The 26773-nt window shown below is 50.0% G+C and overlaps 2 protein-coding genes and 2 long non-coding RNA genes across 15 annotated transcripts; 2 read left to right on the forward strand and 2 right to left on the reverse strand.

Moving 5' to 3' along the window:
- Positions 1-96: 96 nt before the first annotated feature.
- mgaa (MAX dimerization protein MGA a) lies at positions 97-15044 on the reverse strand. 8 transcript variants are annotated; one of them, XM_037241871.1, is made up of 24 exons: positions 14485-15044; positions 12661-13723; positions 10808-12314; positions 10084-10195; positions 9916-10005; positions 9550-9678; positions 9299-9421; positions 8552-9216; positions 8212-8485; positions 7764-7885; positions 7622-7690; positions 7488-7554; positions 7143-7393; positions 6769-7008; positions 6484-6670; positions 6049-6447; positions 5660-5845; positions 4832-5370; positions 4642-4761; positions 4469-4574; positions 4261-4351; positions 3542-3909; positions 1065-1205; positions 97-594 (listed from the first exon to the last, which is right to left on the reverse strand). In XM_037241871.1, exons 2-24 carry the CDS (start codon positions 13662-13664, stop codon positions 245-247), a joined length of 7140 nt encoding a protein of 2379 aa, XP_037097766.1. In that variant the 5' UTR covers positions 13665-13723; positions 14485-15044; the 3' UTR covers positions 97-244. The 8 variants fall into 8 exon arrangements, 7 of the variants coding, with proteins under 7 accessions (XP_037097766.1, XP_037097762.1, XP_037097764.1 ...); XM_037241867.1 differs by having other exon boundaries at positions 6049-6670; positions 14607-15044; XM_037241869.1 differs by having other exon boundaries at positions 6049-6670; positions 8552-9213.
- A 1683-nt stretch (positions 15045-16727) lies between these two features.
- LOC119116489 lies at positions 16728-18007 on the forward strand. Its single transcript, XR_005096281.1, has 2 exons — positions 16728-16957; positions 17061-18007. It is a non-coding gene; the product is annotated as an uncharacterized LOC119116489 (long non-coding RNA).
- A 249-nt stretch (positions 18008-18256) lies between these two features.
- On the forward strand, positions 18257-20646 carry LOC119116488. The gene is made up of 2 exons (XR_005096280.1): positions 18257-19035; positions 19374-20646. It is a non-coding gene; the product is annotated as an uncharacterized LOC119116488 (long non-coding RNA).
- tyro3 (TYRO3 protein tyrosine kinase) lies at positions 19419-26079 on the reverse strand. 5 transcript variants are annotated; one of them, XM_037241880.1, is made up of 19 exons: positions 25736-26077; positions 24870-25089; positions 24592-24692; positions 24353-24523; positions 24176-24262; positions 24005-24120; positions 23736-23916; positions 23537-23679; positions 23035-23173; positions 22824-22965; positions 22663-22757; positions 22240-22335; positions 22070-22150; positions 21900-21992; positions 21242-21363; positions 20907-21016; positions 20641-20800; positions 20346-20482; positions 19419-19932 (listed from the first exon to the last, which is right to left on the reverse strand). In XM_037241880.1, exons 1-19 carry the CDS (start codon positions 25791-25793, stop codon positions 19542-19544), a joined length of 2643 nt encoding a protein of 880 aa, XP_037097775.1. In that variant the 5' UTR covers positions 25794-26077; the 3' UTR covers positions 19419-19541. The 5 variants fall into 5 exon arrangements, with proteins under 5 accessions (XP_037097775.1, XP_037097777.1, XP_037097773.1 ...); XM_037241882.1 differs by having other exon boundaries at positions 21362-21363; positions 22824-22983; XM_037241878.1 differs by having other exon boundaries at positions 22824-22983.
- Between the last annotated feature and the right edge of the window lie 694 nt (positions 26080-26773).

The raw sequence follows: 26773 nt of genomic DNA on the forward strand, positions 1-26773 counted from the left end.
CCAAAGTCACCTGGGGTCGACTCCAGCTCAACCACTCTAGAAAAGCATGAATGGAATGAGACAAGCTTATAAAGTTAGCATAGGGTAAAAAGGGTGAAACATATGTGGTCAGACTTTATTTAAATTAGTGTTGCAGACATCTGTACTTGTAAGGTATAAAAATAAAAAAACTAGGACCAACAAAACCGGTTCCAGTGAGCGGTTGCCAGGCCAACGGGCAAATCATCCGATCCTTGCGATGTCCTCACGTAGGCGGCGCCCCCCGCAGCCCCAGCGGGACCAACCTGGGCATGGGCCTCCAAGACATGCCCTTGCCTGAGGACGCCGGAGCCTCAGCAGGGGGCAGGTGCTCCGCCTGCCCACCACCCGCCTTCATGTGCAGCAGTGGGGGAGGGGCCAGTGTGTGGCCATTCAGCCCCGGAGTCTCGTCCCTGGGGGCAGTTTGGTGGTCCAAGGTTGACGGCGATACCACCCGGCTGACCGGTGGCATTGCCGTCGCAACGGAGGATGAGGGGGGCGGCGACTCAGCTGGTGGTGCCGGTGGTTGTGGTGGTGTTGCAGGAGCCAGCAGCCACGAGCTGTTCGGGTCCTCAACTGGACATAACATACTTTGACGTTAGTGTGCCAACTTTAAGGATGCAACTAACAATTAGCTTTTATGATTTCTTTGATGAAGCCATCGGATTAATAACATTTTTACCTTAAACCACGGGAGAACCGGGAGTATTCCCGAAGGGCCGGCCTAGGATTGGCCTGCGTCTGTTTTTTTTGTTTTTTTAAGTCTGCCGGTGCGGCGGCGCACGTGTGGGCAAGGCCAGGGTGGCCTGGTTACATAACTGACTCCTGACCTGAAAAAATCTGCCTGCCTTAAACCCTTCATTCAAAACAAAGACATTTAAAATTGATAACGCAAAAAAAAGCACCATTCTGCTGATGAAAAGCACACGCAGTTACCAACTTAGCGATTTGGTTGTTATAGTGCGCGACCTTTCAGAACCCTTTGGCAACTATTTACTAAAAGGAAAAAAACCCATAAGTGTGGGGTGCCAGGACTGTTTACGTACCTGTTGCTGCTGAAGAAGACAGCAGCGTGGCGCAATCCATCAGCAGTGGGGTCAGAGTCAGGAACGGTTGCCCTGGCAACGCAGCCCCCACCATGGATAAAAGCTCAGAGGGCTCGATGGCCTGCAAGCCGCAGAGGTCGCCTGCAATTATGGTGGTCAGAAACAAATGAGCAAGGTTTTTTCCAGGACGTGCACCTGAGTGATATTTTTTTCTGATCGAGTGCACCTGCCACTAAAGTGGAAAAACGTTGAATCTTGGATGGCAACAAAGCAGGAAGGTGTTGACGTCATCACATCTATTTATGCCGGTCGGCCCAGCATCGGCGAACTTCCGCCGGCCTGGCGTTATTGTCTGACCACGCTAGTACATGTGGACTAGGCATTGCCAGAGCGCGAGCTCCATAACAGTGACAACGTCCGTCAGAGATTGACAGCGAGGACGACGGCCGGCGTGCGAGCACTGCGAGTTGGGTGTGTGGGCGGCACGCCCGGACTGACCATAGGGAGAACCTGGAGTATTCCCGAAGCGGATTGGCCTGCTGGCCTGCGACTCTGTTTTTTTGTTTTGCTTTTTAAGTCTGCCGGTGTGGCGGCGCGCCTATCAGAGAGACAGGCCAGGCCACTTAGGCCACTCAGGCCAGGAGCATGTGAGGAGGGAAAGACGATTGGTTTATATCAATTAACATCCACCCCCACGGTCCATATCAACCACACAGAGCGCGTGTGGAGGAAGGGGTGTGTTTGCGTATGTCAGGTTCCGTCTGCTGTGATGTGTGTAGCTTGCGAGTGGTGCAAGTGAGGATAATGGACTTCGAACGTGGTAAAAAGAAGAGGAAAGTCGGTGCGGAGAGGGACAAAAAAAGAAAGGCGCTGGAGAAGGACGCAGCCAATTGCAGAAAAGTTCCGAATTTATTCAGCCACCCCCCTACGGTGCCATTAAAAACTGTGTGTGCCCGCGTATGCATCCCAGTTTGCATGTGCTGTGTGCATATGTGCCGCTGCCATGTAATAAGGCTGTCCCTCTGTTGATTCATTGTTAGATTTAGTTCTAGTTGATTTTGTAAGTTGAAGAGTCATTTGTTATTCTTTCTTACATGCACATTCTTCTAAACTTTGTAACTGGCCCTGGCTAAATTAATATTAAAATATATGTCTGTTACCGATGCAAAGGTGGAAATACAGTGATCCCTCACTACTTCGCGTTTCGTTTATCGCAACTTCACTACATCGCGGATTTTTTTTCCAAATTAAAAAAAACCATTTAAAAGTCAAAATAAAACTTTTAAATTGATGAAACATGTCTAACCTTTAGGACAATGTAGTATTGCTCCAAATGTTCGTTTACATTCATTTATTAGTCTGTTTTCACGTGTTAGCACAATCTTGAATTAGCATATTTCCGCTAACTCGTTAGCCTGCCCAGTACTTCTTGTTGGTGACCGTACTTCGCGGATTTCACTTATTGCGGGTGGTTTTTGGAACCAATTATCCGCGATAAACGAGGGATTACTGTATTGCCAGTTTTGGTGCTTCAGACAGTAGGCCCAGTACTAGCTCTGAGCACCTGACAGGTAAAGAACAGAAAGATAAAAGGTAAAGAAAAGATAAAAGAATGAATCACTGCATGGGATTGAATAGGCTATGACTATGCATGAAACATTTGAAAAAAACAAAAAACATTTTTGAACATATAATTCTTTTGATATTGATTAAATGTGTTATTGTCGATAATATAATTATTATGCTGGTTGTTCTGACACTCTCAGTAGACGCAGAGTATACTGGTAAGACAAGTCCAGGGAGCAGTTCAAGGGAAAGGCCAACAGTCACAAGTCCAGGAAGCAGTTCAAGGGAAAGGCCAACAGTCAGACTCAGAGAGACCTTTTGATTATTATCGCCCTCATTCCAGAGATTTTGATTTGTATTTCCGGTATCACCCACAACAAAACCCAAAGAAAGCCATTCCCATATTTTGCTTCCAAATATTTGGTGGGTGAACCCTTCCACAGCTGAGTCTTGGAACTGCCCAGGACTAAAAATATCCAGGGTGAGTGTTGTTGTGACTATTATGCTTATATTGGAGTGCATATTTGTTTTGAATCAGCCAAAAACATACAATTGTGTGTGCATGTGTGCGCGCACAAATCGGTTTTACTTGTGCCCATGCATTTAAGTGTGGGTGTGAACATGCACGTGTGGGCAAGGCCAGGGTGGACTGGTTACATAACTGACTCCTGGCCTGAAAAAATCTCCCAGGTGGGCGGGGCTAGTGGCCTACAGCGGTTCGCGAGTTCCATAACTGCGACAACGTCCGGCAGAGATGGACGGCTGCTGTGCGAGCAATGCGAGTCGGGTATGAATGTGTGGGCGGGGCAGTGGCATACAGCGGCTCCTTGCGAGTGCTCTGGCTCGCTACTTGTGTAAATCGAATTGTGGTGCCGCTTTGACTCAGGTGCTAACTCGCCTTAGCTACTTACCACTCACACCGGGCGAGGGGGCGAGGCTCTTGCACCGAGACAGGATGTTGGGCACCGTCCTGGGTCGATTCCTCGCCATCAGCTCCGAGTGGGAGGTGGCGGGTGGGGCCACCTTTGGCTGATTGACAGCTGCGGCTTTAGGCGAAGGAGGGGGTGGGGCGACTAAGGCGAGGTCGGGTGGCGCTCGTTCCCGTGGAAGCTTCTGAGCGGATGAATCAAATACGACGTCCCCGTCACCCAAAGAGGCTGCTGAGTGGAGCTCGGAGGCAGCGGGTGCCATAGCAACGGCGGGGTCGGTCGTCACAGACGAGAGCGGGGACGTGGGACGGGGCTCGGGGGAAGACGAGGGCCGAACGATGCCGGCATTGCTGTTTGGGGTTAAGCACACGCACTGGTTTTCAAGTCACTGCACGTGGTGACATCATCAGCCCCGTGATCAGACAGACGTAAAGTCAACTCTCTCCTCCGCGGAGCCGGTCTTGGGCTTGCTCCAGATCGACACACACATTACAGCTGCTTCAACATCACATCGTGTTGCTTTCAGTTTTTTCTCATTCCTTGTTCGTTTGACACATTGGCAAAGCATTTGAGGCATAGCGGCGCGCTTCCGAATCATATGCTGAGGCTCAAATCAAGCAAACGGCATCTCTTTGCGGTCGCCACAACATGGACTGAAAATGAAAATCTAATGGAGTTGTGAGGCCAACACTCCTCCTCACCAGTTTGTTTTGTTGGCAGAACTGGTCCCGCTGGTGTCGTCTTCCAGGCTGTCTGGCCTCGACGACTTGAAGCAGTCACGGCCGCCGTCACCTGTGATTGACAAGCACAGTTTTATTGTCAAGCTGCTTTGTGGGCATGCTCCTCTCTAGGGTGCATCTTGCGTCATCGACTTGATGAGGGGCCATTTCAAAAGAGGTGGAAACTCACGCGGAAGGAGGCTGGCCATCAAGCGCTCCCTCCGTCGGGTCAGCGCCATCTTCTCCCGTCTCAGACGCTTTTCGGTAGCCCGGAGCTTCTTAATCACCTGAACGGCCTGCAAACAAAGACCAGCGGCAAAAGTAGGGCCGGACCCACAGCGGACAAAAACGTCACACACTCACCTCATGCAAGGTGGTGGCGGCGGACACGTTGCCCTTTAGCTGGAGTTCATTTCTTAACTCGCTGAACATGCGCGACATCCTGTGCCGCCGCAGCCGCTCCGAAACGTTGTGGGCAAGTTTCTGCACAAGGACGTCACATGGAAGGCTGAGGTGGAGGATGTCCTGAAATGCCACAAACAAGCTTTCTTACGCTGTCAGCGGAGCGGAGTCCTTCGCAGTCGGTCGACTCATCCGTGGAGTCGGATGAGTGATCCGTCCGGTCGCTGGACGAGTCCACCAGGTTGATAACACGGCCCTCGCGATCTCGGACGTTGTTCTCGTCATCCACAATGCAGACCACGTCCAGGTCCGCCACATCCCTGGCTGGCTCCGGCGAGCTGAATGAAGGAGCCTCTGCGCCTGAAACTTTTGACTCTGCCACATCCGGGTTATTCAGGAGAGCCGTGGGTGCTGTCTCGGCTGGCACGCTGCGGACTTCCGAACTGACGAGGTCAGGGGCGGCCGCCTCGGCGGTAACAGGATTCTTTGTGGAGGTGGCGGGAATGATTCTGTCGGTGCTGCTCTTCTGACTCGAGGACGCGGAATCGAGGAGGAGCGGGAAGGAGACGCGGTTGACCGTGAACGACTTGAGGCCCGAGATGCCGGCGTTTGCGCTCGGCGGCACTGGGCCACCAGCCGTGCCGCTCGCAGGAGCCATGAGAGAAGAAGTTCCAGAGGCGCGGGTGGAACCTGAGGACAACAAGAGCAGCTTTCATCACGATTTGTAAACAAGGATCTTTGCATGCAATTCTCCTTCTCATTTTTCATATGGCGCCAGACCATTTGCGATGACGATGAAGCACTCGAGAAGTGCACGCCCTTTACAATCATATTTTTTGATTCGGAACTCGCTCACAAGCGTCAAAACAAATAGCGAATGCGGACTATGGGTGAGAGTCTGAGCTCTGATGTGCCTTTCAATCATGCAGAAAATTAAATGTGGCGACACCGAGCATTGGGACACTGGACAGGGGTTTTCCTTTTGGGGACTCGCCTGTCTTGCAGGGGGTGGCCGCTCTCAGCTGGCTGACTGGGATCAGCTGGACCAGTTTGCCATCCGGTCTGCGGTAGTAGCGAACGCCCGTCGGACTCTGCACCTGCCGCAGAATCATCCGGACTGTCGAGGAGGAGGGCACGGCCGGGTGGGCCGTCGGCATGCGGGGACCTGCGAGCGGAACCATTCAAGACCACCAAAAGTCATGTGTGTGCTGTTTCCAAACACGTGCAATCTGCTTTTTGTGAGGAATGATTAGCAAACACGCGCAATCTGCTTTTGTGAGGAATAATTAGCTCGCTCAGTCAGGACATGAATGGAAATTGTTACACGACACCGGAAAACCAGTTATGTTGAGTTCACTTTAAGCTCACCTGATGGTGGAGGTGGCACCAAGTAGTAAGTGACAGCGGCAGCAGGCGTAGCGGTGGCGGTTGATGTTGAGGTCAAGGTTGCTGTGGTGACGGCAAATGCGGTAGTAACAGGTGATGTGAGGGGGGCGATTGCCGTGGAGACGGCAGTTGACGAAAAAGCGGCAGTTCCCGGGGAGATGGCAGCTACACTGAAGGCAGTTGTGGCAGCGACGAGTGCGATGGACGCGGTGGTTTCCGTGGAGACGGCATTACCCGTGGAGACGGCATTACCCGTGGAGACGGCATTACCCGTGGAGACGGCGGGTGACGTGGTGGTCAGGGCTGTAGTAGTAACGAGTGCCGTGGACGCAGCGGTTGCCGTGGAGACAGCGGTTGACGTGGAGACAGCGGTTGACGTGGAGACAGCGGTTGACATGGAGACAGCGGTTGACATGGCGGTTGGGTACGTCAGCCCATGGCGGTGAGAAGACATCCGCTGGGGCTCGAGTAAGGTTGGAATAATGGTCTGCTTCTTGGCGGCCGCCACACGGCCGGTCAGATACGCCGCCAGACGGTTGGCGGGGTGGAGCGCCCCCATCTCGCCTAATTGGATCTTGGCCAGAGGATACTTTTTCCCATTCACCTGCATGCAGACACAAGCCAGCCGATCCAATCCATCACTCAGTCGCCTTCGAAAGCGCTCTAAAAAGCTCTAAAAGCGTCAACATCATCACGGCTCACCTGGATGGGGTCGGTGCCACCCGCTCGCTTCTTGCTGGCCGACAGGAAGCCGGCGGCTGAGACGCCGTTGAAGAAGGGCAGAGCCAAGCCCATCTGGCTCCTGTCCTCCCACTCGCTCCAAGCTCGCTCCGCCGAATCTTCTTCTGTGTCGCTTTGGTCGGGCTCCTGAGGAGAGTCCTCTGTAAAATCCTCCTCGGTGACCTCACGTTGCCAGGCCTCCATGGGCTCCACCTCCTGCGCCTGCCGGGTTTGATGAGGCACCACAAAGGTTTTTGACAGCAAAGGTGGAGGTCATTGACCTTTAGAAAAGATTGTACTTTGTTTGGACTTATCTTGACTGGAGCTGAACAACATACTCTGTCAAGCGCACTAACCTTCTGAGCGCCATCTTGTTTGCTGATGAGAACTTTGTAGTGGATGGTGCCGCTGTCCTCCACCGTCTGGCTGATGGGGCTGATCTGGTACGTGCGGGCCCAAAAGGGCTTTTTCAGTAGGTCCTGGGCCATGGCCTCGCACAGCATCTTCAGCACGTGGTCGCGGTCCTCGTCACACGTCCAGCGACCCTCGGTGAGGATGGTCAGACGTCTGGACGCTCTCGACTCCTCCGCAAGGTTTGGCGGCTCAGCTGGCAAGACGGCCGTGACGCTCACACCATCAGCCCCCCCTCCTCTTTCTTATTCACTTCCAAATGGGATCACACAAAAACAGGAGGAACTTACCTGGATGCAATGTTACGGGTTTTTTGCCACATTTCATCTTGCGCCGTTTGGGCTTCCTGAATGGCTGGATGATGGAGGCGTAGTCAGTGGAGGGTTGCTGGCTGAAATTCTCCATTGAGTCAGTCAGCACTTACCTGCTGCGTTGTTCCACACTTTCCCACAAATCTTCTCACTCGGGCACAGCTGCCGGTGCCCTGTGTTGCCTTTTGGATCACGCGGATCATTTGTTAATTTCGAGGTTCATTTTTGGCTGAATGAAATAAGATGGAGGAGCACCTTGGAAAGCAAGACAGCTTCGGGGACATGCATCACCTCTGGGTGGGCGTCGCCGTCGTCCCTCTTCCATAGCGTCCGGATGCGCTCAGCGGGCTGAGAGACGCTGTCAGCTTCCTTGAGTACTGAAGGGAAAGAAAAAAAACGACGCCTGCAAGTTCAAATCCATCTTGCAGATGTCTTTTGACATTTTCCATATTTTCAACAGACATTTTCTGGTTTCTTTTCTACTGTCAAGTTCATCCGACAGATTCGGGGAAGCAAGATGGCGGCCATCCGTCGTTGTCGACTTTAAGTACGACGTGGCGCGTTGGCCTGATTGAGACCAGCTTGGGTAGAAATTGAGTCAAAAGTCCATCATGAACTCGCTTGTCTTGTGTGTGCACACTTGAATGTTTTTTGCTGAACCGGGAGTGCACAGCATGAGCAATCCAGAGCTACACGGACTTACTGTAGGCCATCTTCATCCTCTTCCTCTTCTTCCTTTTGGTGGCGCTGCAGCCCGATGGGCTGGAGTCGGAGCCGTCCAGGTTCTTGAGCAGAACCACCTTCTGCTTGAGGCAGCTACAGCCCAGCATGCACTGCGGCCGGCCGCAGTGGCTGAGCCGGGCCGTGCGGGCCAGGCTGGAGCAGATGCAGCCCAGGCGGCAGAAGTCGTTGAGGCACGCTGGATCGGGCCGGGGTGCCAGCTGGATAGGGGCGGTGGGATTCTCGCTCACAAAACCCTGCCGGGAATCACACGGAGTGTGTGCAAAACATATCAAGCGCTGACATGGGAACAAATCAACTACCTTTAAGGTGAAAAGCGACGTCAGCGATATGGAGGCCCTCTCCTCCGTGACAAAGGTGCGAGGATGCCCCGCCCAGGCAGCGCCGTCCTCCAGGTCTTTCTGCCTCAGCAAGCCTCGGGTCAGCGGCGGTTGGAGGGAACTTGAATGGTCTGCGCCAGACTGCTGCGGGGCCGGCTTACGTTTGAGCCTCTTCCTCCTCTCAAAAGGAGGGGACTGGGCGGGGGGAGAGACCAGCATGTTTGGCGCAGGGCAGACTATGGGCGGAGTTTCCTTTGGTTTTGGAGACTCCTCCACGAGGGGAGCTGGGGCCTGGGGGCAGTCTGTCAAAAGGGGTTTGGAACTCTTGGGCTTCCTTTCAGCTTTCCTAGAGGTCTTAAGCTGCAGGTGGGGGGCTTTGGCTCTCTTGGAGGGTGGGATGAACCCAGTGATGAGGTCGAAGCTGGGCGGGGCGGCGCTTTGCTTCTTGAGGATGCTGCCGAGCGTGCGCACATAGCTGCTGCTGCTGGTGGGAAGCTCGTAGACGGGCAGCGAATCTGGTGGTGGCTGAGAGAAGCTGGCCACGCGCTGGTCGATCAGCTTGGCCTCGCTCTCCAGGTATTGGTCCAGCATGTCACTGCAGAACGCCGACAAGTTCTTGCGGTTCTGCTCTGAGCTGACCGACACTGCTAAGAGCAAAGCTTCATGAAAGGCGACATTCGAGAGTCTCACACAAGACAGCGCACATGTTATCGAGAGTATATGGGTCACCTTCGGCCTTGGAAGGCGACGGAGTCTCCGAGGATTCCGAAGGACTGAACTTTTCCCTCCAACCTTTAATTTGCGTCACATCTGTTGTCTTTCCGGTCCTGGACACAAACGATCCAGAAGCGCCTAGAAAAATACAGAAAGACGAATGAATGTACACTGAGCATCGACAAAGGCGACGGTTGTCATGGTGACAAACAGCCTGACGCTCATGGCTAATGTTGACGAGTCCAACCTTAAACTCTGTGACTCACCCTGCAACGGCGGCAGTGCCTGGCTTAGAGGCTCCACGCTGGCTCCCGGGGGTGGTATGGGGAGACGCACACCCAAGTACTGCAGGTCAATGGAGAGGCTGGCGTCCAGCAGGTTCATCTTCAGTCCAACTGACCAAATGACATAACATGAACGTTAGTTAGCCTGACGGCAAAACTGCTACAGACTTTGGTGAAGAGGAAAACACAACACATGACCATGACGACTGAGATGGGGAAAAAAAAAAAGATTTTAGCAAGCCCATTTTTTTTTCTTTTTTTATGAGATGATAGTAAGTTTGGAAGGTGTCCTGCAATTCTGCTGATTGGCAAACAAATTTCAGGAGAGAGGAAACTGATGATTCCGACCCTCTTGCAGCACTGGGTGGATGATCTGCTGGTGCTTCATCATCTTGAGGTCTTTGACAAGAGCTTCCTCATAGAAAGCGATCGTCTCGTCTGTTGATAGAGTCAAAACGGGAAGCGGCGCGCTAAGCACAAAGAAGAAAGGTTGAGGCTGTTCAGATGAACGATTACCACGGGAGCGATATTCCATTGCTCGCAGCAGGCCAACGTCCGGCAGCGACGGCACAAGCCGGCTGTTTGCTTCTTGCTCGTCACTCTCGGCAATATGAAGTTTGAGAGCCTCCTAAAACATAAAAGCATTGTTTTTCTTTGGAGTGACGACACCAGGAACCTGTCCAGGGACCAAAATCACAGAGATGATCTAATACTGACTTGCAAGCCAGCATTTTGGAGTCATGACCTCTAACATAACAGTGGCAACAAATTGTTGCTACGCTACACTTCTTGGGTATTGTTTACGGAATATTTTGCAAATTTGCAGCCTAATTTAAGTTCATAATGATGTCAAAACTATAAAAAAAAAAGGGGAAATCAACAGCTTTATACTGATGTTCATGTTTTGCTATATCTGGGATCGTAGAAATTGACAACATTTTGCAAAATGCAATTTCTAAACAAAGGACAATGGTCATTTCACAAGAATTTGAAATGGACAAATGAGGTAAAAGTTAGAGCAAGTGCATTCTGATGGCCTCTACACGTGCAACTGCTGACTCATTTCAAATGAGCGCTTTGGTTAAAAGCCGTGAATTCCATCAACTGGAGATTGGCTCTGGTGCACATCGAAACTTTGGCGCTCATAAGATCTTTACTTACGGTGCTCAATTTGACATTATCTTGATGAGGAAGATGGTGACAAACACAATATGGCCGTGTGAATGTGCGAGTTGGCTACCTTGGACGTGAAGGAGATAAAGAGCTGCTCCTCAACTTCTTCCAGGTTAGGCTTCATGGTCACGTAGGCGGAGTCGTCCGTCTTCAGGTCCAAATCGGACATGGCGGCTTTTCGCCGTCGAGTCTTCTTTTTGCTCTTCAGTTGTTTGGGGGACGCCATCGTCAGGACATGCTCAGGAGGAGCCGGGGTGTTGGCTTCTCCCGAGACATCAGCCGGACAGGGAGGTAGAAGCGAATCCGCGTTGGGAAACTCCACACCTATTGCGAGGTGCTCTTCTGTCGAGAAAAACTGCACGAGATCGGCGATAGAAGGCGTAGGGGACAACGCGTCGCCATCCAAGGAGGAAAACGTTGGCGAGAGAGTGAGCGGAAGTGCAAGGGGAGACAGTTCCCCTGGGAAAGGCAGCGGCTGCTCACTCTCTTGAAAAGAAAGAGAATGGACAGCTGGGGGATCGGGCTGGACCGGGACACCAGACGGGGATGGCTCATTGGCTGCACTTTGGGAAGGCAACAAGGAGGACTCCAGTGAAAGTCTCTGAGCCGTCGGCTGGAACACTTCAAAAGAGGGCTCCACGTAGGGTTCAGGAGGAGGTAACACCGTATGCCACTTAAAGACAGACGGGTCACAGTCTTTGCTTGGCAGTGAAGCCTCAGGAGCCTTGGAAGAGCCAGAGTCCAGCTCCAACGTAAAGGTAGCAGGGAGAGAAGGCAGTGGCTCTGGCGAACTCACGGGGGACAACAGCTCAAAGCCAAAAGCTGAACACGGTGAGCCAGCAAGAAAATGAGCAGACTTGGACACTGAGGGCGGCGGGGTGCTTGGCATGTCGGGAGTATCACGGTTCAACAGTGGAGACAAAGAGGAGGTAGGACGAGATGAACAAAGCAAAGTCTTGTGGTTTCCAAGTGGCTCTTCAACCTTGGCAAACTCTGCTTTTGCTGGCTCACAAGCTGAACGCACCAGGACATTAGGGCAAGTTCTTAATCGTTTTGCTTCCGGAGAAGCCAGACTGCAGAGCGCTTGAGAAGGTTCTTCTCCCAGACTCAACTTGTCTGATCCGCTTGGGGTAGAACCCTGGTTGTCAGGTTTCACGTGAGATGTTGTGTTTGGATTCTGATTAGCAGAAGCGGTGCTTGTTCCGCTTTGGACCTCTGCAGGAACTTGGGTCGAGGAAGATTCCAACTTGCTCTTGACGGCCTTGGTCTTAGTGGAATGCTTTTTCAAGAACAGCGCCAAGGCCGGCAGAGGAAGAGGCCGTTGGACCTTGGCCTGACATTCAGGCTCAGAAACAACCAGTCCTTGGCCCTTTGTTTGCGGTGGAGCTTCACTTGAGGACTCTGTCGACTGCTTATTGGCTTTATCAATGTCTTGGCTTGTGGCGTTTCCTGCAGTTGTAATAGCGTTGCTTTGCTCAAGTCCCTTTGAGGAGCCCACGCTGCATCTCGTTAAGGAAATGTGCGCCTCTCGGCCGAGGTCCCCACTTAATTGATCTGCTGGTCGTGAGTTGTTGCTAAAGGAAACAACAGTAGCATGTCATTCATTTACAACTCACAAGGTGGGTGTAAGGAGACAACAAACAATCACTGGTGCTTGTCAATCAAGTCTAAAGACCATGGTGTCAGAACCAAGACAGCTCGTTCAAACGGCATCTTGAGAAGGATTCATTTTATCTACGACTAAGCACAGAGCAGATCAGGCAAGCACCAAGACATACGTTCTCATTTACAGAATGGGTCACTTCCCCAAAACACTCAGCAACATGGAGGACTTCTTGAAGCACAACTCAAGCTCAGAGTAGGAAACAATGTGATGTTGCAGTAAAGAATAAAAGCATCTTTAAAAGAAGAAGCGCTTACCAGGTAGTGTTCTTCACAACTTGGGGTGCAGGTCCCAAGGATACTTCTTGGACACAGTTTGTAGTGTTCGTAAAGCTTCGAGCTTTGTGATTTGCAAGCAAAGACTTCAAGCTTTTCTTGAGCGGTTGCTGCCGACCGGATACTGAAGCTTCACCTTGGTTGGATTTCATCTTCGGGCCGAGCGAACCGACACCGTCCTCCCTGAGTCCCTTAGCAAACGGGTTGTAATCGACTTTGAGTTGAGCAAATTGGCAGTTGTGGTACATGGTGACAGCCATGAACTCAGTCTGTTGAAATGTGAACGTGGCAACGTTTGAGGCATTCAGCTTAATGTCTTCAGGAGCTTTCTCTGTCTGGACCACATGCAAACGCGGAATGTAGCGATGCATCGGGTGCACTAGGACGTTGCCTTGCTGGTCGGCCGCGTTGCTTGTCAGCTTCAGTTTGTAAAACGAAACCGGATTCTGCATCCAGAGCTGACCGGCGGCAGGTGATTCGGGATGGGCAAACAGAAGATTTGTCACGTGTCGTTCCGCCTTCCCGGCCGCTTGCCAGCTGGTGCCGGTCCAGGTGTAACGATTCTGGTCTACCAGCTGAACATCCATCATCAAAACATACTTCTTGGACGGCTGCAGTCCAGAGATGCGAAACCGGCAATATGGAAACATCCTGCTGCCTTGCTTCGTCAGAATCATTTCAGTTTTACACCTGAAGAACTCGTTCCACATGTTGTTGTTGTCCAAAGTCACTTGGATGCCTCTGCAAGTGCTCTCAGCTGGAAGCAAATCCCCTCTAGACAGTTTGGTGGCAGCGCGTCTACTGCAGGATGTTCCTGACTGCGCGTCGGCTTCACCCGTCAGGGTGGCCTCTTTGTAACATCCATTTGAGCCTCGGCCTGCCTGAGCAAAGTGCTGAGGTAGATAATCAGCATCAGGCGCAAATGCAGGGCTGGCCGACCTGCCGTCATCAAACACCATCACTTTCTGTTGTGCCTTAGAGGCCATGGGCGCATTCCACACGTCTTTAGCATTTTCTATGTCTTACCAGAGGGCACAAGAACATCCTGGGGGGGAGGGGTGAAACAAGTACTTTACCAAGCGTGATAATAATGACATCATAGCATACATCAAATGCTGTAACACTAACCTGGCAACGAATTTGCATGCGTACAATTCATTGTGAACACGTTACATTACGCCAACAAGACTGTTCTTCCATTTAGAGACCAAATATCAACTGGACGAGCTAGAAGATTGTTCGACAACACGTAACGAGTAGATAATTTTCTCTACTACTGTTGTGTTGCCACAAATAATCTCCAAAAAGGCTATTTTGTTCTCCCACAGGAAAAACGCAATTTTTCCGGAACCCATCATCAGATATTCCAAATCTTCAGAGTATGATTCCAACAAGACTCAGCGTTTTAAAAACTGTTATTTTGGTCAATCTTGTCACATTTACATTCATAGCTACAGACTATAGTAAAATATAACTACCTATTTGTTGTTGTTTTTTATGCAGAAGTCAGTTTGAAATGTGCTTTATTTTGAGATCAGACGGCGACTTAACTAAAGATGGCTATTTACATATTATTTGAGACAAAACAAGTTAATTCGACAACAAAACCGCTATTTAAATAATTTATTTGCACGTTGCTTTAAACGTTATCATAAATACATATCCTACTTCATATCCAAGCATCATGCAACAAGGGAATACAATCGGCTAACTGGCTAGCTAGGATAGTAGGAAGCATGCTAGCTGGGCCTGAAGCACAATCTCCATCAAACACGACCATGCGTTTCATGACGTCACTCTGATTACCTTCCACACGGTTAAGAGCTTCTACCGCGCGGACACCGTGACCTCAATCCACTTAACGACCCTTTCCGCTCTGTTCGCGTCTCTTCGACAGCTTTCTTTCTTGCTTGGTTAGTTGTTCCTACCGCTAGCAGCGTGCTGCCGTCAGTCGGTCGGTCCGTCTGTGTGCTGCTACGTCACGACGCGTGACTGCGCAGTGCGCACCCTCCTCGGCCGCCATTTTAATGCCGTGCCGCTGCCACCTGCCTCTCCTTCGTCGTCGGTCAGACGTCGCCGTTCCACCGGGACCGTCGTCACCGTTGTAGTCCGACAGCCGGCGGCAGCGCGTTGGCCCCGAAACGGATTCGGTAGGGTTTGTACCGCGGGCCGAGCTTCAACAGCAACCACGGACCGCGAGTGGGGCGTGATCTGGAGTAAAATCAATTACGACGTGTAGTATAACATAACGACGACTCGTTTGAGCTTGTGCAACGAAGCGGTAACATAACGACGGATTTGAGAGTGCAACCACGCGTGTATCGGTACGCGTGCGGTCAGCTACGACGACGTGTAGTAATACAACTATAAGTCTATTTTCGTCCTAGTGTACTTCAATGGTTAGAAGTAATTAACGTACAAAACGTAACTATAGTTGAGTAATTATGAATCGGAAATTTTTCACGTTTACTTGCTGTATTTAGGAACTGCGGGGATCTGTGCATTTTATACCCTGCCATGTCAAAATAGGCTATGAATGACAACACGTGAAAAAGAAAAAAAAAGTCAGTACTTCTAGCGAACAGAATTGAGGAGGTACAACTTAACTGGTCTATAGTAGTAACCCAACAATGATGTGTAGTAGAATTACCACGGTGTGTACTTGTCTGAAGTAAGATCTACAACACCCACTAACACAACAGCCAAGTTGTGTAGCAGTCGTTAATGTGCACAAAATGGTAACACATGCTTGTCTTTTCACATGCTACGAGTAGTACAGTGGTGTGAGGTAACACAACATATACAGCAACTGCAGAGGCGTAGCCAGGAATTTTTCCAGTAGGGGCGCACGCCCAAAGGAAAAAAAATCGAACATCACCCACGCCGTTCGCTGATCGCTAAAACAACATCCGGGTCCAGGAGGCAAACGGTGAATGGATAACATCGCGCACATAGAATAACGCAAGCACATTCGCGCAAGACCGAAAGAAAAAAACGGCATGAAAATGAAGAATCGAAAAAGCTCGATTTTTTTCAACCGGGGCGCAGGGAGTCCTAACCGGGGCGCCGCCCCGGCTCACCCCGGCTTGGCTACGCCTCTGAGCAACTGTACTTGAGTTTTGTACTTTTTATAACAAATTAGCTGCGGGATCTTGTCTCATTTGACTGTCGTGTGCCACAGTGTTGGGAAATAACAAAGTACATCGTATTTGAGCACTTCACTATTCTGAACTGTCATTCTCACACATTCAAAATAAAGAATTCAATCAAGATATTTATCAATACTTCTAACTAGGGCTGTGGACTCGGGGACTCGGACTCGGTCGGACTCGGTCATTTTTTGCCGGACCCGGACTCTGTGCTGATTTTGACCGAGTCCGACAATAAAAAAAATACGTTCAATTTTATTTTCATCATGCTGCTGAGAATGCGCGTAGGAATACTGTCCACAGCCCTGCTTACGATCAATGCGGCCGAGGTTGATGGCTCCACATCGACGGAGGAGGATGAGTTTGAAAAAGAACTTGACAGCATTGAGCGCCGCCGGCGTTTGTCGGCCGCCACCTCGCCAACCGACATAGATGAAGAAATTGGGGCAATGTTGGCACTTGGTCGAATGAAAGAGAGCCCATTTGTTACAGCTGATCGTTATCCGTCCGGCCTCAAGGCAGCGACTCGGACACTAACAGGAATGCCAATCAGCCAAGTCAGCGTAGAGCGCCTGTTTTCGGGGCTCAAGTTTATCATGTCTGATCAGCGCGGCGCGATGAAGGCTGACTTGGTTGAGGCGATTTTGTTCCTAAGAACAAACTCAAGTCGTTGAATTGAAACTTGAAAGTATCTGTTTATTGTATTCGTTTATATGTTTAATAAAGACAAAGCCATCACAAAACTGTTGTAATTATTTAGATTTTGATCTAAATTAGCCTTGAATAAAGACTAAGCAGTCACATGAATTAACAGAAAAAATGGACAGCCGGACTCGGTGGTCAAGAGGCCGGACTCGGACTCGGTGCAAAAATCCGACCGAGTCCACAGCCCTGCTTCTAACAGCCAGTTTTACTGTTGCTTTTTTTAATCTCTGCAGATGACAACCCAAAGAAAAGATTCAAAAAGGAGGTGAACCTACCTGTACCTCCACTTTTATCAGTCTGTTTTTACACAAGTGTCTATACTTTTAATTAAGTGCACAGTACTTTTGCCACCTGTGGCAGCGTCTGGGGGCACCTAGGCCTAAATTGCATAAGACTTATTTGGCACATCATGTGTTGCTCAAAACGTTAAAAAAAAAGCCAGATACTCATTTATTCAAAAACATGTAAAGCAGAAGCATTTCTGCTGTCTTGTTAAAACTACGGAATAATCCCCCCCCAATGTCTTAGCTCAAGCAGAATCTCTCATTGCATTGTGGCCAATGGTACACTGGGTATTGCACACGTTAGTATTGCAAAATAGGGATAAATATTCCTTGCGGCAAATGGTGGATGGGTTATCTTGCATGCTTCTTGGGAGCTAGTTGCAGAGGCCATAGATATATAACAGATAGTGTTTGGCTTCTTCATTTTAACTCATTTAATTTTTGATCGATTTTGACATGGATTGGGTTGTTACAAACATCAGATGTGCAGCTATGATGCAAGCTATCTGTCAATTTATAATTGGGATTTTAACTAAGATACCATCGCAGGACTGCCACTTCAACGGGGCAGTAAAGGCTGTATGTATTGTTATCTATGCAGAGGGTCATCTGAATCATGCGTGTTAGTTTTAGGCTGAAGTAATTTAGGGTGACCAGACGTCCTCTTTTTCCCGGACATGTCCTACTTTTAAGACCTAAAAAAATGTCCGAGGGGAATTTCAAAATCGTCCGGGATTTTGTTGGACTGCCTCAAACATAATACATGTACAGTACATTGTCAATAGAATTGCCACTCCGTTCCATTTCACTCAATTCTAGGTTTTTCTGTATCGTTCGCAAATAAGTCACGCCCTCCAACTCAAATCTAGTCACTTTGCTGCGAAGTAGGGTGGGCTGGCCAGTCTACACCAAGTGTTTACAAGCGATGCCTAAACAAAAATGCACGTTCACGGAGGGGTTGAATAAAAAAATTCCCGTGCTTTCGCCAGGGTTGTGATCCTTATGAAGACAAACTCAGTACTTCTAGCGAACAGAATTGAGGTGGTACAACTTAACTGGTTTATAGTAGTACAAAGGAGTCTTAGGGCATAAGCATAGGTGGCGCTGTCCAACTTATCGTCAGAGTAAAAAAAAAAAAAAACATGCTTGACATGCAAGACAGGCACTTACGTGTCTGTGGCAAATAATGGTGCCAACGCCCCCAGCAAGAGGAGGACTGAAGAGGAGCCCTTTTTTTTTTTCTTCAAATGTTGCATCAATGGCTGTATTTCTTTTGTCTTTTTTTACTTAGTGTACCACTATAAAACTAAAAAATGTCAGCGTACACATGTTTTTGTTTGTGTAAATATGTTATTGTATGTATGTTGTTTTGTGTGTCAATATGTTTTTGTTATTGTATATATGTTTTGTGTTATTCGAGCCAATAAATGCAATTGCTATACAGACACCATGTCATTTGTGTCATAACATACGACACAAATGACCCCCAAAAAAATAACCAGATAAAATGACCCCACCCCCCTAAAAAAAAGAAAAAATCTGGTCACCCTAAATAATTTAATCTCCATAATCCCCTCGCCAAACACTGGCCAATAGCAGATCCCATCGATCAATTTCCTGAACTAGTTATTTTGGTCCAATGTTAATCCGTACTTTTTAGCGCAAAGTTAACTGGTGCTTGTGTCCTTGCTTGCTCATGGATACCTTTGTGTGATCCTCCTCCTGACTAGTAGGAAGTGGGCTTTCATAGTACGAAGCAGGTTTTCTCCTCAACTGCCATTTCCCCCGCAAGCTGCTCTGTAACTGTCAGAGGACTAGCGCTAACAACAAAATGGCAGTTCCGTTGATGTCGCATCATCTCATCTGGGTCCGCAAATTGCCCAATGGAACGAGTGAGTGCATGGTGCACAGCACCAATGTGCACAGCAGCAAACTATTTTGTCGTCTATAAACATTTCTGCAAATCAGCGCATGAGAGAAGTAGACTGTCAACTAGTACACACAATCAAAGCAAACAGAAAAGAAAATCTTGTCAATTAAGACGGCCTTTAGATTGTAGCTATATTAAAAACCTCTCCGAGAGCTAAAAGTTGGAAAGCTAGCACGTCCGCGGGGAGAGGGGGTTCTTTAAAAGTGGCGACAAACGCAGCCTCGTTTAGCCACCGCTGGCCTCACTTGACGTCAACGACGAGCTTAGCACTGTGGTCAGATTGGCATCAGTAGCTTACATATTAGGTCTTAACGTCATAACCATGTTTAGGAAGCATCAAGTAGCATGCTGGCTCACATCAGATGAATCAAGAAATGCAACAAGAATTTTTGGCTGGGTGTACACTTGGGGAAGTAGGCGGGGTACCGCTCATGTGAACCGCTCCAGGACGCCCGTAAGCGGTTCACATGATGGATGGATGGATAATTGCCGTTTTGTTTTTTTCTATTAACAGTTTGCAATCAAAAATGGTTGTCTGGCTCACACAAAGTGAGGGTGCACAACAACAGCCTCAGTGCCATCTTGTTGATGCTAACCACTTTCATGACCTCACCAGAGGTTCCAGAGACCTGGTTTTGTTGTGTTTGATGTCAGTAACCCTGCATATGAAGCTGTTAGAAATGAAAGTTTTTAATGAGTCTCATTCATTCAAATTAACAAGCAAGTTAAAAAGTGCCAAAGAAAGTGTGCAAAACTCAAGTGTTCACTAGGTGTCTCGAGTCCCATTCGGTCAGTTCACACGTGAACAACAGCGTCGTCGTCCTCTTCCAGATTGTCCACGCCTGGCCCCTGCCCCCCTCCACAGGGGTCCACAATGTACCTGTAGTCTGCGCTGCCTCCGATAGCCAGCGCGGCCCCGGACGCCACCATCAGCCAGTCCTGCTCCTCGTCCTCAGCGTCCCGCTTCCAGGGGACGCTCAAGCCGTCACCCTCTCGTGCGCCGTCTGCCCCGCTGGCCCCCCTGCCCTCTTGGCCTTCTCCCTTCACGTTGACGTAATGTAAGGACTCCTTGCACGGGACGCCGGGTGAAAAACTAAGCCGCAGCTCCTCCAGCAATACCACCAGACGTTGGAACGTTGGCCGACATTTGGGGACTGGACTCCAACAGCTGTGCATCACGTCGTAACTGAGAGGTCATGAAATTGGTGCAAGATGCATGAATCGCATGACATTGAGCTAATCAAAACTGAGCCACACGACTAGAACTGGTAGGTCACATGACATCATGATAACACAGACTGCAGTGGTTATGACACTAACTACAATCTCATGACATCACTGAGCGGGTATGACAATGTTACGTCATGGCGAGCCTGAAAGGTCACAAGACAGCAAGACGTCAAAATGACATTGTTACGATGTCATCACAGAAACTTGATAATCATTATGACGTTATAGCCGAGATCACATGTCAGGTCAAATCATGTGATGTTATATCATGTGACAGTCACTGACGTGGCATTGGCTTGAGCTGGCACATGACATAATCCTTGCTGACATGACACCATAACTGAGGTGTCGCATACATCCCAGACTCACATGTCTTGTCTGCACTCGGCAGGTTTCTTGAGGCGCTCTCCTCGTATCAGGTACTCGTAGATCTCAGAGTTCTCCACGCCAGGATACGGCGTCTGGCCGCGGGTCATCACTTCCCACATGGTGACGCCAAAGGCCCACTGTGACACACACAAACAGGTTTAAATCACCTCCGATAGCCTCCGTGAGACAAGAATCGATGACATCATGTTTGCCTTCATCCCGACCACTATAATGACTATTTCATTGAGTTGACGATACCGATTGCTGTGGGGCTAAAAATAAAACGTAGCAGTACCACGTCGCTCTGCGTGGTGTAGACGTTGTCGGCCAAGCTTTCCAACGCGATCCACTTGACGGGGAGCTTGGAGACGGATCCCTGCCGGTAATAGTCTCCTGAGTAGATCTTCTTGGAGAGACCAAAGTCTGCGACGCACACAACCATGTTCTCATCCAGCCTGATGCAGAGCAGAAGGACGTCACCACAATCATCTAACGGCTGTGGACGTATTGTGTGACCGAGGTGCGTGAAAACCAAAGGCAATAGCGCAGAGGAGGACTGACATGCAGTTGCGGGCCGCCAGATCTCTGTGGATGATATTGTGACCGCTCAGGTATTCCATCCCCCTCGCCACGTCCAACATGAACTGAACCAGCACGTGCGCCGACAAGTCCTGACGGGAAAGACATGGCAAGCGAGCACAAGCGGCAGTCACGCGCACGAGGAAAGGCGGCGGGCGCAGTGAAGCCCAGCCCATCTCACAATGAGCTGTGATGACAAGTTGCGAGCCGCAACTCAAGTTGTGATGCGGTGAGGACGTCAGTAAAGCAAAGTGGAAGGTGAGTGCGAAAGCATGGAGCTAGCGGCCCATGAGGGTGGGCTGGCTGGGGACACGTACAAAGGGCTGGTCACCGAGCCTGGACAGGAGCAGGAATGTGTGCAGGTCTCCGTGCTTCATGAAGGGCAAGACCATCATTGGGACGGGCAAACGCTGAGCATGACGCCGCTGCAAACTCACTCCTGTTGGCCCAAACGCAGTGCCCGTCAAAAGAAAGTGATGTAAGGTAGTGTTGTCAAAAGGCCCGATACTTTCGGTACCAACACGCAAAAAATACATCGATACCTGCTTTTTGTGGTACCGACTACCGAATATTTAACTTTTCACTCGGCGAGCTGTGTCGATTCTTGCCGAAACTGATGGGGGCAGTATACGCATGGAGCAGCAGTCAGCGGCTCTGAAGAAGCAGAAAACCTTCGGTCTTTCATAACAATGGCTTCAGCAAGTTGGAGTGGAAGTCCAACACGCCGGCTTGTTGAGAAGCCAGGTCGCTCAAAGAGTTGCGTGTGGAAATATTTTGCATTCGAGGCGGATACAACCGGAGCAATTATAGATTCGAACAAGCCAACGTCTTGCTTGTTTTTATAGATGTGTGACTTGAAGGCTCCATGCCACTGCTGCTCTTTTTTAATGTATATCACAGGTATTGGTACCGACTACTGAAATTCTGGTATCGTGACACTACTAGTGCTCGGTACCGGAACCAGACTGGCTTTACCAATGAGCTGGATGACGTTGGGGTGGTGGAAGTCCTTCATGTAGGCCGCCTCCTTCAGGCACTGCTCGATGTCACCTGACGCGGTGATGTCAGCTGGCCACGCCCACAGGGTGACATCATCAGAGCGTGACTTTGCAAGGCAGGCCACGTGGCCACCGGAGAACACTCACATCTCAGAACCTTGACTGCTACCTTCTGGACCTGGCAGTCGTCTTTCTTCAGGAAGGCCTCACGCACCGAGCCAAACTCACCTAAACACACAGAGCACGCGGGCGCTGTCAGTCGACATGGCGGCAACATTGGAGCCAAGGCAAAACATGATGCGAACACACAACGTGACCTTTGCCCAGCATGTGGCCGAGTACAAGCAGCCTCTCTGGGATAAGAACGTCCTTCAGTGTGTTGTTGAGCTCCTCGCTAATACCCAGACTATCCACTAGAGAAGAAACACACAACAGCATTCATTTGATTCACTGAGATAAACTAACATTGCAGTGGGCATGGCTAAATGAAAGGTGGCATGTCACGTGACAGCAGGCCCCTCCCTATTTAAACTTGAGACAATCGGTCTGTTTTCATGGACGACTACTAGAATATGGAAAATCTTAACTTTTGAGAAGCTGAAAAGTATATAGTATATATATATATATATATGTAAAAAACCTGGGGTTAATTAAGTTTTTCCCTGCTTCCTAACAACTAGATTGTTGACTCAGCAGTAAAATGAAGACTAGTTATGGAACACGACTACTCCAGTACTCACATGTTGAAACTTGCATGTCGCCGGCGTTTCGGTTGAAGGAGCGAGCGGCCGTGAAGGAGACCGGAGTGTCAGTGCCGGTGGGGGGGAAAACCCAACTGCAGACGGAACAAAAAAGGTGTCTCACACACACAGACGAGCTAGATTCTGACAACTTTCTGTACCCAAATTGCGTTTCCTTCCCGCGTCGCCGAGCAAAGACTGAAAAAAGCAGCGCCAAGACTGTCAGCGCCAGAAAGGCGAACAGGACGCCCACCCAGATGTGGTTCCGCTCCGTGGGGGCGCTTGCGGACACTGCCCAGCCGTCTGCATGCTCAAAGGCACCTTCATTAGCGTGATGTGAGCACATAATTAGCATGTTAGCGGCTAACACACCCAAAGTGGGCAGGACCACAACGGGCGGGCTCCAGGGTCCGCATCCCACAGCTGTGCAGGCCGACACCTGGACGGACGCGTTGAAGAGGCGACCGCCGCCCGTAAGCCTGGCCCTGGGCTCCTTGAACAGGAGCGGCTCCTGGACACACCATTTGTAGACGTCTCAAAAGCAATTTAATTCATTGACAACTATTTTAATTATCGAATAAACATTTCAAGCCATCGTTTAACTTGATATTGTCCAAATCCTCAGATTTTAGAAGTTCTTCTCTGCTTTCTGTCGTCCTGCACAAAATCAGACGGGTTATCTTTGTGTTTGATCAAATTAAGACATTTGCAAACATCTACTTTTATTTTGGAAACTACTAGAATGGCAATCGAACACAAAAATAGGGCTGCACCGGACAATAAGTTTAATAATTACTTACTCTGTCGATTAATTGATGATTCAGCGCAAAAAAAAAATCCTTCATACGTCAACCAATGGTCGCAACGAGCGCACCTGTCGCTCCCCTCCCAGGATCCATTGCAGCTTGTAGGCCAGCAGCTGTCCCTGAAGCTCCTCCTCCCGAAGCTCCGCCCACCTGAGGCTCAGCTGCCGTTCCGACAACTTGAAGGTCAAGTTCCCAGGGGCCACGGAGGGTACTGCGAGGACACCGTTGTGACGCGGCCGCGGCCCTGACTCCAGATTGGCGGCTCACCTGACTCGGGCGTGAGGAAGTGCGTCCAGGGGGAGAAGGGTGACGCCCCCACCTCGTTGAGACAGGAGACACGTGCGCTGTAGTTTGTGTGGTGGGTCAGACCGGTCAGGACGTGACTGTGAGGAGGGACGGCCACCGACCACTCGGGCATGACGACACGGCCGAGAGACAACCGTTGGAGCTGAAGGGGGACGAATGATGCCGTTTTGTTTGTGTGTGCTAGCTGAAACCACACCCCGCTCACTCAGCTGCGTAAGTGTGCACATTACCTGGACAATGCAGGCGGACAACTCAGAGTGACCTTTGAATCCTGGTTGCCATGACAACAAGGCATCGCTCTGAACCATCTTGGCAACCTCGAGTCCGGCGGGAGCTGCCGGCAACACTGTCACACGCACAAAATGGTTCAGCTGTTACCCTAACGCTAATGCTAGTCTCACCTTTGATGTTGACCGTTCCGGTTCTGGAAACGGAGATTCCCCGGGCATTACGGGCCTCGCAGTAGAACTTGAGCGTGTTGTTGACACCTGCGCGCCGATGACACAACATGTGAGCATGTAACTCCTCATTTGTTCATGCGGGAGGCCATGTGACATCTAGGATACGCGAGGTCTTACCCAGGACCCGAAAGATGGAGGGGGACGGAGTGGCGCCTCCCTCTTGGACGCCTCCCAGCCACCACAGAACCTCCACGGGCTCGGGCGGCCCGACAGCACCGCAGGTCAGGTTGAAGGGCTCGCCGGGGAGCGTGGCCACATCCTGAGGCTCTTGAACAAAGTGGGGGACACCTGGAAAAGATGCATGCAGCCTATGAGTGCAAGGCTTTGGACAAACCAAACCAAAGTTTGGTCCTCGCCTTCGACTGTGATCCAGGCTCGTTCCGACGACAATGTCTGACCGCGGAAGTCCACCTCGCACCAGTACTGACCCGCATCCTGCTGCTGGACCGACTTCGCACTGAAATGCAAAGTTGGAGACCTTAACTGGAAGCGGATTTGGGAAAGGACCCGGAATGGACTGCGGTCACATTTGCTGGACGGCACGGCGAGGGTGAGAAACATGGCAAAGCGCCCCGCCCCCCAAACAGAAGCCAAACCCCAAAGACAGAGAGCAACTAGTTTTGGAAGTTGGTACCTGTGGTAGGTCTCCCAGTGTTTCTCCCCGAGGGCAATGAACATCTGGTCGCTGCTGAGGAGCCGAGCGCCGTCCTTCATCCAAACCACGTCTGGCTCCTCCACACCATCCACGGCGCAGCCCAGACGGACGGCATTGCCCTGAGAGACCGTCTGGTTGCTCGGGTGCCGACTGAACGTGACGCCGCTTGAAAAACCCGATTGAGGTGCCGTGGTGTCACCTAAAGGAAGCGATTCACACCAGACATAGCACACAACTTGTGTGGTTTTGTAATTAAATTATTCGCTGTGCCTCTTGTCCTTACTAGTTGTATTATTTTTTGTTTCAAGTTTGTTTGTACTTTGCATTGTATTGTATATTGGAACCGCTTAAATCGAACCGCAATATGATGGCGTTGAGCTATCCAATGGAGCAGAAAAAAACAACAACAGTCCAACTATCCTTGACACCAAGACAATGTAAAGGCAATACGTGTGCATGCCGGTATCATCGTAAACCTTGTGTCCCGAACGAGCACTCTAGAATCCTTTTCTACTTGTAGCATTTCAAGATGCTTTCAAAAATGTCAATCGGCATCCCTCACACGCACACAAGTCCAACAACATGACATCATCACTCTTCCCGGACATCCATGCCGACGTCATCCCGTTGCGATGAATCTGATGACGTCAACACGGCAAGTCAGTGCGATCCTGCACGATCATTGATCGATAACGCGATAGAATTACAAATAGACAGACAACGAAGGACGATATATAGCATTTTCACCGCATTAAAGTGCTAGAAAAACATTTTACAAAGTGCACCTGCCCCTCCCACGTTCAATCAAGCAGTAATAAATCAATCAATTCATCCAGTGGACTCACCGAAAGCACCAGAGGCTAGCACAGCGACCAAAGCGAGTCTCAGCACCAGCTCGTCCATGTTTGTTTGCTCGCCTATGGCGCACGGACTTGCCCTTGCGCACACTCACGTCCTACGCGCTTGTGTGTGTGTGTGCGTGTAGTTGCGGGGGGGCGGGGTATAGATTAGAAAATGCACTTGGAGCCATCCGCCAACCGCTGGCGAAAGCAAAAGCGCACGCTTCCGCTTCGATCCGAGGTTCACTTGCGGCGCGAAAAGACAAAAACGCAGAGGGAAGAGCAGGGAAGAATTCTGGAAGAAAGTTGCTCGGCGAGAGGGGAGGTGGTGATCACCGACAAGTTTGTGACGACAACGTCAGGTGACCGCACCGGATGTGGAATTCCACGCCTTCAAAATACTCTTACCGCGTGACGTTTCTTCGACTTTCTTTCCTGGCACTTAGCTACTTTGCGTCACGTCACACTGTGGAGTCAACGAGCTGAGGAGACCCTGTACATCAGGGGTCAGCAACCTTTCTTAAACCGAGAGCTACTTCCTGGGTACTGATTAAGGCACAGGTGTCAAACTCAAGGCCCGGGGGCCACATACGGCCCGGCCCGCCACATCATTTTATGTGGCCCGCGAAGACAAATTGTGCATCAAATTCGTGTGTCATTACTAGAATTGCAAATTGTCTTCACTTTTAACATCTTTTTTTTTTAAATATTTGACCAGTTTTTACTCGTCTGATTTGAAAACGAGTTATTTGTCAGTTTGTTTTGTAGCTTTTACTGTATATAATATGAGGTGCTCATACATTTCATAATGGCCCTCCAAAAGAAGCTATGACTACAATGCGGCCCACGAAAAAAACGAGTTTGACACCCCTGGATTAAGGCAAAGGGCTACCAGTTTGACACAGACTTCTGAAATAGCCAATTTGTTGAATTTTGCTTTCACTGTGTTATTATTGTCATTTCCAGTTCACATGTAAGTGTGATTTTAACAAGAATAGCAAAAATACAGTCAAACCTTGGTTTTTGACCACAATCCGTTCCAGA

This window comes from Syngnathus acus, chromosome 22 (assembly GCF_901709675.1).
Source record: "Syngnathus acus chromosome 22, fSynAcu1.2, whole genome shotgun sequence".
NCBI lineage: Eukaryota > Metazoa > Chordata > Actinopteri > Syngnathiformes > Syngnathidae > Syngnathus > Syngnathus acus.